The sequence below is a fragment of the Asterias rubens genome, chromosome 9, assembly GCF_902459465.1.
Source record: "Asterias rubens chromosome 9, eAstRub1.3, whole genome shotgun sequence".
Lineage (NCBI taxonomy): Eukaryota > Metazoa > Echinodermata > Asteroidea > Forcipulatida > Asteriidae > Asterias > Asterias rubens.
The window spans coordinates 17084529-17098648 of NC_047070.1; the positions used below are offsets into that span (position 1 = coordinate 17084529).

The window sequence follows — 14120 nt, forward strand, 5'->3', positions numbered from 1 at the left end:
GACCAATTGAGCTTAAATTTTCAAAGGTTTGTTATTTTGTGCGTATGTTGAAATACACCAAGTGGGAAGATTGGTCTTTGACAATTACCATAGTGTCTGAAGGTCTTTAACCATTGCAAAACAAGGAAATGCATGCAATTGGCCTTCTCTGGTGTTGATTTATTTTTTTGTTGAAGGGGGGGGGGGGATGTTGCCTTCTTTTCTGGTACATTTTTGCTGGTGTTGCTTTAAATGCATGTAAACCACAGAACATACATGTAGCTGGTATGCATATGTGAAAGTAATTGTGTCCCTGATCTCGGAAAGTGCGTGGAGTCTCGTGTGAGGCACTTCACTTCCTCAAGGCAGATTGTGTGTAAAGACCTTACTGCGACATAACGCATTTAAACTTTGCACAATGTGGAGCGGACATTGACGACTGATTGACAAGAACTCATTCGCACTTTGGAGACTCCAAGGTACCCCCTAGTTATCCCCCCACTCCTATTACTCCAAGCGTACTACAAACTGACGAGTCAGGACCGCAGTGTCCTCTCAGGTTCAGGATGCACTGTACTTTATCTGTGTTTTCCACTTAAAAAAGAACCCAACAACTACCTGCACGTCAGTATACTTCCTGCTTCGTTTTATTCCTAACGCTATACTTAGAAACACATCACGGTTACATTGGCATACATGACCTGTACTTGTGTATAATTGCTGATTATGTGGAAATACCTTTGTGCTTGGTGACATATTGCGGACTTAGTTGTAGTTACAAAGATCCCTTTTTTATATCAATTCATTATCAGGAACTATCAGAGAACAAGCTACGGAGGTTGCATCCGACACGTAATATGCCAACAGGACGCAGTGACCCAGCTTCGTAAGTATTACACTATGTACCTTGTACAGGATATTAATAATAATAAAATAATAATAAGACTTGTAATGCGCACATATCCACCCTGCTGGGTGTTCAAGGCGCAGAAAGGGGGGTATACATTCGGTCGTTAATTACTCTGAAAATTTACAACCTCAAAAAAACTTAGTTGGTAAGATGTTCTGCAGCTGGTGATCATTTTGAGAAACACTTTCCTTCAAAGAAATATAGTTTTAGAGAGAGGGAGATTCAAAATCATTTGATTCTGAGAAACGTTTCTCAAAAACTACATTTCTTCAGAGGGAGTCGTTTCTCACAATTTGTTATACTGTCACTAGTTTTCCTTTGCTCGTTACCACGTATTCTAACAATTATTTTGAGTAATTACTAACTAACAGTGTCCAGTGCCTTTAACAGGGAAGTTCACATCACCAGCACTCACTAGTATTAATTGGTATCAGTTTCTCACCTTCCACCTCTAGAACCCCAGTTTGATATTGAATATCGAGGATGCCCCTGCATGGATTGGGTTTTCAGTCCCTACAATGCCCTACATGTATGTAACTGACTGCTTGGGTTTTTCCCTTAGCTGTATAATTCACCGAGGGATTTCCTTCCACCGCTACATGTAACATGTCTAAAAATTGAAACTTCCTTCCTTGTCTTCTTGTCTTTTCTCAATTGGTTTCTTGGCTAGTACAGTTTTTTTTAAACATCATATATCTACATTTAGTATACATCATGTTTTTTGCAACTCTTGCCTTGTAAAGCAAGAAAAGAAATACATGGAACATCTACCAGTGTATGTTTTGCTGAGAGTGTTAGGTAGGCCGCTAACCATGGAGGTAGAAATTCTCCATGGGCTAACTGCACCAAATGATTTCATGTATAGTGCCCAAACTCATGAACTTCGATCTCTATCCATACATGTACAATGTACAATGTATGTGCATGTATCACTTGAGTCAATATAGACCTTGGTTACATTTGTATGACAATGGAATAAGTGCAACGTGAAATGTTCAATGGCGTGTCATGGCTGGGTGGTTAAGAGTACCGTACACAAGCTCTGGTGTTTCTGACTAGCAGAGTGTAATGTAGGTTCAGATTCTGATGAGTGGTTTTGTCTCCTTGTGAGTTACTTTAGTGTCCTATGGGATAAAGGTCAGGATTGGTAGTGCAGGTAAAAGAACCCAGAACACTGATGCAAGAGGGTTTAAAACCAGTGGTGGTCCTGGTTCACATAACCAGCACCCTTGTTTACAGGTTTCCTTAGGCTTGTGAGCCATTATTCACTTAAAGGCAGTGGACACGATTGGTAATTACTCAAAATAATTATCATGCATAAAACCTCACTTGGTAACGAGTAATGGGGAGAGGTTGATAGTATAAAACATTGTGAGAAACGGCTCCCTCTGAAGTGACGTAGTTTTCGAGAACGAAGTAATTTTCCACGAGTTTGATTTCGAGACCTCAAGTTTAGAATTTGAGGTCTAAAAATCAAGCATCTGAAAGCACACAACCTCGTGTGACAAAGGGCGTTTTTTCTTCCATTATTATCTCGCAACTTCGACGACCGATTGAGCTCAAATTTTCACAGGTTGGTTATTTTATGCATAATATTTTGAGATACACCAAGTAATAAGACTGGTCCTTGACAACTACCAATAGTGTCCAGTGGCTTTAAGAATGTTTGAGTCACTTTTGGTTTCATTACCAGAAATATTTTACAACAAACAATAGTTCAATCTGACGCCACCATTTTGCCACAAACAATACCCTTATAAGACGGAAATAGGGGCTGCATAACAAATTAGGCCTAACTGTTGAATCGATAGAAGTGTTTCTGTTTTCAACACAGGGATGTGAAGTTTCACACTTTTATATGAATTTAGATTCCTGATAGACAAAAGCTGCGGTGCGCTTCTTCACAACAAATAAAATGGCTCTTTGATCCACTCAGCTAGTGCTGAGGATACTGTTCGCAAAAGCTCCTTGGAACTTGGGTTATCAAAAGGTGGTCATGCCATCATTTCAATGTACCCTCCTAATAGACCTTTGTGACCTTGCACATTCTTTGGCTAGTCTGGCAGGCAAGATACTACACTGGTCCTATGGGAAAGTTTATATTTTGTTCCAAGAGTTGTGAAAGTAAAAGCTGGACAAGTTTTGAGATGTGCCCCCCTTTCATCATATCAAAAGTTAATAAGAATTAGACAGTGCAATCTCCATAAAATACCAGATTTGATGTTTAAGCACCAAGACATATGCATGTACATTGTACACATGTATCCGGAAGTGTAACAGGAAATATGCAATGTACACTGGTGCACTCAGGTTTTGACTTTAGCCAGAATGTAGGATTGGGAAATTGAGAGTCGTGAGCGATCGTTTCCACAAAGAGTTACACGTGTACATGTATGGTATAAGCTTGATCTTAACTTTGAAACAATCTCAAAGTTGTTCACATGGAGTCCTTACTAAAAAAATTTTTTTAAATGCAACGGTTTGAGTAGGGCTGGTTTACGTGAGTGTGAGGAATTATTCATCTGAAATTTTGTTTATGAGTTTCCATTTGTCATGTTTCTGCGGACGTACATTTACTTCCTTGCTCACAGCAGTACATGTATATGTACATATCACCCATGGAAATGTTGAGTTGTACATTCCATTGTTTTGCTTGAGTCAGTGGAGTATGACTTTCAAATTATTTCTGTTTAAATGGAAGGAAGTCAGCGATGAATAAATCAACAGCGTGCAGTTGAAATTATCCTTAGATTCGTTATACTGTATGTTGCATTGGTATAAATTATCGTCATCAGTTGATTTGGTTATCTAGAATACATTAACGTGTATTTGTCAACAATTTGGAAATCTTGTATGATGTAAGTAATACACTGTGAATTAATGAAATGAAAGGGAAACATGTATGATCCTGCTATGGGCAGTTGCAGTTCCGTTACATGAGATGGCAGAAAAAAATTCACAGGATAGAAACTTGTGTAGAATATAATGAAGAAAAAAAACACTGAAAAGTTAAGGTACAGCATACATGTAAATGTATGTAGACCTGGACCTGATTTCAAGCTTCATGAAATTAGGTCCTGATCATTCCAAGTCAGCGTGGTTCACTGTTTCTATGAACATCTGTTGTGTCATATTTCATCTTGTATATTTCCCCTTTCTTCATTTTTCTACCTCAGGATGTTGTGGAAACAGATAAATAAAGTGAAGGAGAATCGCCGTCCTGACCGTAAAAAAACAAAGAATCCATTTTCAGGATCACGGTAAGTGTCGTAAAAATTCAAAATTCATAAAAAAAATTCCCTGAAGCTCTGTCTGGTGTTTTAGATTATTATTTTTGAAAAAATAGAGGTTCAAGATTATTGAGACCTACCTGTACATTACCAATACAAAGTAAAGAAATTATAAATTTTGAGTTTGTAATTATTTGATAATCCTCCAGGACTTCTGCCTCTCCTTGGGTTGGCTTTAGTGGTATCTTTCCTCACCTTCTACCTCTAGGACCCCGGTTGGAATCACGCCCTCCTGTATGATTCGGGTTTTCAGTCTCTACTTGACTGCATCCATGGTTTTTCCTAGAATAATTCTTTTGGGTTTCCCTCCCATATCTAAAAACCTTAAACTTCCTTACTTATCTTCTCTACATTTGGGTTCTTGCCTAGTACAGTGGTTAAGTTTTTATTTCTAATAGTCTTTGGCTTCACAACCAGAATAAATTTAGAATGGTCTTTTGCTTATCAAGGAATTTCAGACTGCTTCCAATCAGGGGCTCGACCCTTTTCCCATTGTGGAAGATTCCATAAGATTTGTATTTTGATAGTACATTGTGTAAACTTAAGATGGTTCCATTTGATAGATGGGGTGCCAGTGAGAAGAGGCCACCTCAAGCGCCAGAGCCGGATTATAACCAACCACCCCCGTCTCCCGGTAGACGAGATGACGGAAGTGAAGGTACGAACAGACAGTCCTCTGTCTTAATTTATTAATAATTTAAAAGCTATTTTAAAAAGTACTCTCTGCTAAAACATATATGACTTGAACTGTTTCTAGCTACTGGGCAATCTCGCTGGTGTAAGGTAAGACTCTGCTCTAGAATTAAACAGGTCATGGTTTGGAATCCCACCCGAGGTTCACAGAGCTTGGGAAAGTACTGTATACAGTGCTAACACACATCAGTGAATATGGGGAAAACAAAAATTACAATATTCCTTATCCCCGATGCAAAGTTCCATCTAATAAATTGAAAAGTTGGCAACGGTCCTACATGTACTCAGATGCATTTCAAGACAAGACCAGGCATGCTAGGAGATGAAAGTTTGCTCTTTCAGAGCGATGTAGTTGCACAGCCATAATCATCTGTATACTTTTTATTACAAAGACACCAAATGAACAACGGGTAAATATTGAGTTACTCTTTGGCGATCTTTTATTCGAAGAAAAAAAACTCACACAATTTTATTCATAATTTACACAGCGATTGATGTAATGGATCATGTAAATAACATTATCAAAGATAACTGCTACATCAGTGGTTTTCAAACTTTTGCTCATAAAATTGACCAAAAATATGGGTACCCATGATTTTGGCTGTGCACTAAAGCATTTTGCGTTATTCACATATCATGTGCAAGGTGGGCAAGTGCCTAAAGCACCCCCCCCGCTCACCACTGTGGCCCTGGTTTGATCCCCGGCTAAAGGCCAAGATAGAACTAGAGCTGTGCATATTTTGATGCCCTTCGTTACTCGTCATTCATGGGTGCCAAGATGGCCTTGACCGCGCCAACCTTACTGTCTCTTGTATGGCCCTGATATTGTTACCTAACTAATTGGGTACTTGGTGATGAGTAACATGGGGGGGGGGGGGAAATAAATCTTATGGAGAAGTTTATACTGTGGATTGAAGTACATGTATTGGCTCATGAGTACAGTTCTGTTCACATACAGGGTTTGAATTTGAGGGGGAAATCCCGCAAGACCACAATGCTTGTTGCTCAAAATGTTTACTGGACCCGAATCATTTTTACAAGTCCAGAATCAAAATGAGAAAAATGTCTTCTGTGATTCTCATGATGAACTATGAACGTATGAGTTGTCACTTCAGATACTGTACATAACGGCCTTGAAATTCCCTCTTGAAGGGGGCCAGCAATTTAACTCTGGTAAGGGGCACTCTAAGATTTTATTTTTTTAAAATTTGTCTTTGAACTTTGAAGAGGGCACAACAACAAAGGCACTTTGTGTGCCGTAGGTTATTTCGAGGCCTGCCCTATCTCTTGGGGGTCATTAAGATAGTCAATGTTAAACAATTTCAAACTTTTTTACTCGTCTTCTTTTAATTGTTTTTAACAAGACGTTGCCTACATGTAGCTTATTATTGGCTATGACCTGGCTATGACCTGGCTATGACCTGGCTATGACCTGGCTATGACCTGGCTATGACCTGGCTACGCAGAAGCCCCAGAAGCCATTTGCCATAGTTAGTTATAAAGGCCTATGTGTGTATGATCCAATGATGTTCTTAAACCTTTAATCTGTAGTTTCCATCTTTTGACCCGACAGACTGCAGGAATTTAGCATCTTCATTTAAAGGCCGAGGGTAAATGATTATTTTGTGTCTGTGAAGTAACCGTTGTACACAGATAATCTGAGAATGCCTGTGTTTATGCATGCCGAAATCTATGTTGTTTCTAGGGGCTAGGCCATAAACACGTACTTGATTTTCTCCTCTTTGTGTGGTTTTCTTTGCTTGTTGGGTCGGGATGCTATGCTACTTTACATTAAATGGTCTGCAGTATTGGTACATGTTTAATTTTTGTTCCTAAATCTGTCTTTCTGTTAGTTGTTCTGAAATGTATTTTTCTAGGCTGAGCAAGAGGCTGTGTGTGTTTTCGCAGTCTGACCATAGTTTTACTAACACTAAATGAATAGCGTTTTTTTCTAGCAAACCTTATCCTGTGATGCTCTATACGAAGGGTATAAAAGTAAACATAACTTTGTGTTTATCACAACTGTACAGTGTGTGATGACTTGGTAAATGTATGTGCGAATGTTGTTTGCATTCATAATTTTATCTGTTTCAATACCCTTTGTTAAATTGTGACTGTTGGTTTTGTGCATTTTATGTAAGAGGCTTATGGTGATAAGTTCCTTCTACATTTTGTTTTAATCCTTTAGATAGACCTAAGATTAATCCTAAGTTTGGAAGAGTTTGGTGAAATCGACGGCAGAGGTCATTGGTTCAAATCCCGCTCTAGTAAATTGTTCTTACATGTAATTTGTTTGTTCAGCACTTTAATATTTAAACTTATTCTCTCAGTAAATACAGTACTTTGTTCACTTGTCATTATTCTTTTATTTTGTTATTTTGTATTACAGAGGAAAACTGCTGGGGAAGTGATTTCAGCAATGATGAAGATGTAAGTAAAATAAAAAAATAAACATGCTTCGCATCCTTCGGATGAGCTGTGTTGGTCCTGTGTGTTGTGTACCGCACAAGAACCCAGTGCACTTATTAAATAGAAAAGGGGTTCGCCCTGGTGTTCCTGGTTAGTATGCCATTTGGCATGTTTGATTGGCAGCATACATGTATTGTGCCACAGCACCTTGTAAACCATTACATGGTGATACAACATGTATGTGAAATGAGTGTAGGTTTCATGTAATCCAACATATTGCAGGAAATACTGAAAGTTAAAAGCTCCTCGCGAGCGTCACTGAGTGATGCATAATGCGCACTAATAAAAAGAAGCTCTGGTGTTAGGAACAGGCGCTTTAACAAATTCCTTGTCATTATTATTATTATTTGCAAATTTTCTGATTTGTTTCATCTCTGGCTTATAATCAGGAATTTGAGCAAGCAGAAGACAACCCAGCATTGCTACAAGGAAATACCCAAGGTAAATAAACCACAAACTGATTTTCAAATAATTGTTGTTGGAGCATGTAAACTTTCTTGTTAACGACCAAGGGAAGTGGAGAGCTGTTGGTAGTATAAAACACTGTGAGAAACGGCTCCCTCTGAAGTAACATAGTTTTTAGAAAGAGCTAGTTTCTCACATCTTAAAAGACTTCAGTCTTTTATTAGGCATCTGAAAGCATACAACTTGTTGTAATAAGGGTGTTTTTTCCCTGTCATCATTCTTCTGCAACTTCAATGACCAGTTGAGTCCAAATTTGCACAATTTTGTTGTTTTATACAAACATACATGTATGTTGTGATACACCAAGTGAGGATCTTTGACAACTACCATCATTACCAAATGTTTCAATTGCCTTTAATGCCTTTGATTACGAATTGCACAACTCAACTTAGTTTGGATGCGTAGAATCCTCAACACCACATGAATCGGTGTTTGTGTCGTTCAATTCTCTCCCCAGGCCTCAATTGATCGGATGTGATCTATTTACACTCACTTCCCCTCCTTGACAGGTCAGAAAGGTCATGCAATAACTGTGCCTGTAATTAAAGGGGGGAAGGGGGTAGTGTACAAGGGGTAGATCTCATAATTCAAACGTAGTCCCACATACATGTACACAGGATAATACTGTATGCTAAAGCGCCTTGAGCGTCACTGAGCAACGGATATGCGCTATATAAGAAGCCACTATAATTACTATTTTGTATATTATTACAACACAGACGTCTAAAATTTATTCCGAGAATCAACCTATTAATGTTTCTCTCCTGATATTTGTTTCAATGAAACTTAACAATTCTCCCACAATGATGTTTTTTTCAGGACGTACTGTGAGCTACAATGGATCATCTACTTCCTCATTCACCAATCTGGTAAGTCAGATAATATTCTCAACATGTTTATTTCTACATGTAGTTTATTTCCAAAGGGAAATCCTGTTTTGGCATGATACTTCACAGAGGCAACAGAGGCAATTGCCTCCATGCCCCCTTGTCATTGCCTTGGTGCTCTTAGAATGATCCAATAGAAATTTACCATTTCCTCATAGGGTGCCCTTTACCAACTGACCAAGGAGAAAAATGCCTTGGTGCCCTTACCCATTCAAAAGCAATTTAGCATACAGGCCTGTGTACATTTACATGTACTTGTAGTTTATTTTTGAAGGGAAATCCTTTTGTGTGGTTTTGTTCCAGTTATGGCCATAGAGGTCAGTTGAGTATGACAGCCCATGAGTTTTACATGTACTTTGAGAGGGCAACTGGCCATATGCATTTCACAAAGGCCATTTCCGTTGGAAACCTTTGAAGGGACACCTAAGGCCAAGTCTAGGTGCAACAGTAAACAGAAAAATAAAGAGGGACATGAATGAAATTTGTTGCTGGAATATTTTGTAGACTTGTTTGTGTATGATGTCAACAGTCACTTAAAGTTATTAAACTTATTATAGAAGTTAGCAATTGGTTCCATATTTGGTAATAATGTCAAAGACCAGTATCCTCACGTGGTGTATCCCAACATTGGTTATGCATAAAATAACAGACCTGTAAAGATTTTGACTCATAATGAAAGAAGAAAAAAAAACAGTGCTGCATTCATGCCCGAAGCCTTTCTCAGATTTTAAATATTTGTGGTGAAACATTACCTCTTTCTCAGAACTACATTACCTCAAAGGGGCTCGTCTCTAACAACGTTTTATAATATCAACAGCTCTCGAGTAATGTAAAATCCCCAAATTACTCTTTTTCAGCCCGGGTCTGTCTTCAGACGAAAGCTAGAAAACATTGTGTCTTGCACACAGCGACCTTTAAGTGACCCCATCAATCCATTTAGTATACCCTGGATGACGCAGTTAAAAAACCAAGCAATACCATCCAAATTGCACAACAAGTTCCTCAGCGGTGCTGCACAACAGCTACACGACTTGTCAAAAAGTGACCCGGACATACGATCGAGGCAGAACCAAGTAAATCAGACAGGAAATATTGCTCTGCTTCCAAAAAAATAAGACCCATAATTGCAAGTCATTGGTCATGGCACAGGCACATAATAAAGCAGCTCTTGATATCAAAAGTAGTATTGAATGGGTGTTTAAGGGCCCCAGTTGTGGTGACTGGGGGTAAAGTCTCAAGATTGACTGTACGGTCAGACCTTTATACCATGTTCATACAGCTCTGCAACCTCATGAAGACCATGCCATTCACCACGTTCTCAAAAAGTGATGGAGTTGTACTGCTTCTATTTCGAAAGCATCGCTTGCTGACTTGCTGTCACTATGATTACACCTAAATCCATCAATGCCGACAAAGTGGTTCTACTTCGAAATAGTTGCCGACAGTGCTGCTTTTTTATTCATCCACAGAGATCTCACCACGATGCTACCTCGCTGCTTGTACGATAATAATGGCGTTCCCACTACATTCTTAACAAGACTTTGCCCACCTTTTGGCCATGACCAGGCTACGCTTATTTTGAACACATTCAAAACCAGCATTGGGAGAGAATGTAGCTATACGGCCTAGGAGATCCGCCCCGACCAAACCATGCTAACTAAGATCCTCCCATGTTTGGCCCATGATTGGCCACGCTCTTGGCCACTTTTTTATCGTGGAGGAAACGCCATCTATGTGTAACCAGGGTATTAAAGGAACTGGGATCGACTCCTTCATTATTGATCCTATTCATCTGGCATGTCTTGGATGATTGTTTGGGGGGGGGAACTATTATTAAAAGGAAATCAAAATCTACAGTTTATGATTCAATTAAAAAGCAGCTGATTTCTCTGATTGCTTTTCATGCTTTTGAAACTTTCAGAATACAAATTACCTTTCGCTTTTGCGGTTCTTCACAGCATTTCAGATTGCGAATCCCTCATTCACAACATCGTCATCAACACTCGTCATCTTTACACGCTCACATTCTGCCATGTTCTCTTGTGCACATACCTATTACTTCACTCTCCGTTCCGTCGTTTCACAAGACTGTGGGATGCTATTCCACAAAACCTCCGTGATGGTACTGTAACTTGTCCTCTGTCTTCGTTTTCTTCCCTTCGAATCGGCCCAGGAGCGTGCAAGTGTGGGAACTTGATCTTTACCCCTCTTGTTTTCATGTATGTTTTTCTTGCATAATTGAGGAATGCATATGTGGGACAACATGCTTTCGAGCAACAGTGGTTTAGTTTACTTTTGTTGTCCCTGACTTTTCTTGTCCTTTTTGGGGGTATTTTTCTCGTTTCATTCCCGGATTAAATTTGTGTACTTGCTTGTTCCCCTCATACACACTTATTTTCCATTGTTCTAGCTACTGTACCCTCAAGTCATCATCAGTCAATTCAATGTTACTCTATTTTTGTGCTTCTTTACAGTTTTTAACACCATACACATTTTTAATATACTCACCATGCTTTTTAAAGAAAAACTTCTCAACATCACTACTTCCAATGATACAGTGTTTAATATAAATATTGTTTTGATTTACAGAGTTCAAGTGCATCTGGGAAGGAGGATGACTCCAGCCTGTACCTCGCTCCCAACACAGGTAACACTGTTTTCCCAACTAAATAAACAGGGCCCAAATTTCATAGAGCTGCTTGATAACAACATTTTGCTCATCAGCATCAGACCGGGAATTTCATCTGAAAAGGGCAAGGCCATTATCATTTTGTAAAGGGCACTTCTACTGGAAAGTCTTAAAGTCAATTGGAAACTTTTGAACGCCACCAATTAAGACCAGCGGCAACAGAGGCCCTGGCCTCAGTGGCTTGCGTGTAATTCTAGGCCTGGCTTATTGCTGTGTTCGTTTACACAATAATAAGAAAGACAAATTTGCAGGATACCATTCACAGGTGGTGTTTTTCATGTGGAATGGCATTGTGGATGGTTCCTCATCCTGGTAAGCATAATAAGGTCCCTTAAGTGCTCAAGCAGCTCCTTAAATTTGGGTCCAGGTCTCTATGTGTTACCCCCAACCCCACCCAGCCACTTTTCGTAACCCTAACCCTAACCCAACCCAGCCACTTTTCCATGCATCTACACGTGTGCAGTAATAGTCAGTTAGTACACAAACATGTATCTGGTTTGAACAGAAGACTTCCACGTTTGTCCGTGTTGTGATCTTTATTTTTTACTATGATATGAACTGTTTAGAGACCACAGCGGCCGCAAACTGCTTGTACCAAAATGCCCATAGCAACCACGGTTGGTCGCAGGATACATGTATGTCCTGCTTCCTGAGTGAGTCAAAAAAAAAGTTACCAATGTTTCCCATGTTAACATTGAATCAACAAACTCTTAAAACAAAACCAAGTAAACATTTCTTAATAATTTTCCTGTAATTGTCCGTAAAGATTAACAGGCCCAAAAAATCCCTAATGCCTGGGTGTATAGTGATGATTAGACAGAAATGAACAGTCTCTAAAGGGGTGTTTTTTTTCATTTGGTATCAAGTTATCCTTTAATAATGTAACAAGTTCCCATTTTACAATAACCCTATCAATGCCCTTTACATTAGTGCACTGGTCATTGGGCCAAAACACTCCCTTATCTTTCTCAAATGTTAGGCCATTAACTAATGTTGGGGAGAATGAATTGAAAATGTGCATGACAAGTTGAAGTCATTGGACCCTTTCGGTACAGAAACAAACAAAAAAATTCACAGATTTTCAAATAACTTACAGGGTTTACAGAAGGTAGTGGTGAAAGACTTCTCTTGAAATATTATTCCATTAAATGCTTTACTTTTTGAGAAAACAGTAAAACAATATCAATTCTCGATAGCGAGAATTACGGTTTTTATTTTAAACACATGTCATGACACGGCGAAACGCGCGGATACAAGGGTGGGTTTTCCCGTTATGTTCTCCCGACTCCGATGACCGATTGAGCCTAAATTTTCACAGGTTTGTTATTTGATATAGAAGTTGTGAAACACGAAGTGGGGACCTTGGACAATACTGTTTACCGAAAGGGTCCAATGGCTTTAAACATAAAATGTGTCTCTAGATAAAGCTGTGATTTTAATGTTGTTTATGTTTCCTTCCTCTTCCACCCCCCACAATCATGTCTTGCTTTTACCTTCATCCACCATACCTGATGGATTTTGCTTGTATTTTTGTTGCTGTCATTGGCTTTTTATTTGCACTTTTGTTTTTGGTCATCCATTCTCACAACCATCATCATTATCAATGGGATCATTTAACCACTAACCAAATCACTGATGTTTCTGATCATCTGGATATCATTTTCAAAATCACTAATGTTCCTGTCAAATCACCCTTCTTGATTAAAATCACTAATATTTCCATCAAATCACCCATATCATTTGAAAAATAACTTGTGATTCTATCAAAACCATATATTCTTTTTTTAAATCTTAAATGTTTCTATCAAATCACTAATGATCTTATAATCACTCATATCATTATCAAAAATCATAAATCAATCAATCAAAATTACCTTTATCATTTTCAAAATCACATTTCTATCAAATCAACTGTATCAATTTTCAAATTAACTATAACTCAATCAAACATCATAATCATTCATTCCATTGTCGAATATCATGAATGGTTCAATCACCATAAAAAAAATTCAAAATCGGTTTTACCAAAATCGCCTATATTGCTTTCAAATAAACAAAATTTACCATATTGTCACTGAAAACTCTTCCCGAATCACTGCATGAAAATCACCACATCATATAATCACCTTACTGCTTTATCATAAAACATTGTTTTTGCCTCACCCCCCTCTGGTCTCAACATTCACATACAAGTAGATGAAGATTTTGATCAGACATATGAAGTACCGAGTGAACAGATGAACAGCTCATATGGTGATGGTAAGAATTCATTCACCTCTTCAGATCATAATCACAGGAACCCGCCATTTTGTTCGTCCCAGGTCCACGGTTTCATTGATTGATCTTTGGCATCTGGGCCAAAGGTCAATAGCCTTTTTGAGGTATGGAGGATGCTATATTAGGGAGGTTTAGCTGCACAATAAGCGTGCAACAATTGCAACAGTGATGTGAACATGAATGTTACACAATTTATTTTGGTTTTTAAAATCTCACATTTTAAGCATATGTGAAGCTACCATTTTTCATGTCAGGTACGTACACGCAGACGTCATACGTAAGCATGAAATAAGCCCCAAAGTGGTGAACTCACCTAGAAACAACACAATTTTCTGACATTCACCTTCACAATTTTGCTCCTGTTACGTGCAGCTAGATTTGTACTGATTGGTTTGGGTGTAAAGTATAGTAATAGTGTCAAAATTGCTTATTAAGCTTTCTAAGCTGTGGCCTGTCGTAGC

General features: G+C 38.6%; 1 protein-coding gene across 5 annotated transcripts in view; it reads left to right on the top strand.

The window, feature by feature from the left end:
• LOC117294510 (formin-like protein 5) overlaps positions 1-14120 on the top strand; it is a 33668-nt gene that overhangs the window by 6464 nt on the left and 13084 nt on the right. For 3 of the 5 annotated variants that reach the window (XM_033776951.1, XM_033776952.1, XM_033776954.1), the window contains exons 3-10: positions 792-865; positions 4066-4149; positions 4743-4837; positions 7262-7302; positions 7731-7782; positions 8626-8675; positions 11283-11340; positions 13579-13641. In XM_033776951.1, coding sequence (XP_033632842.1) covers positions 792-865; positions 4066-4149; positions 4743-4837; positions 7262-7302; positions 7731-7782; positions 8626-8675; positions 11283-11340; positions 13579-13641 — 517 coding nt within the window. Of the gene's footprint in view, positions 1-303; positions 459-791; positions 866-4065; positions 4150-4742; positions 4838-7261; positions 7303-7730; positions 7783-8625; positions 8676-11282; positions 11341-13578; positions 13642-14120 lie in introns of those variants that run through there. The other 2 variants (XM_033776955.1, XM_033776953.1) reach the window with 2 other exon arrangements.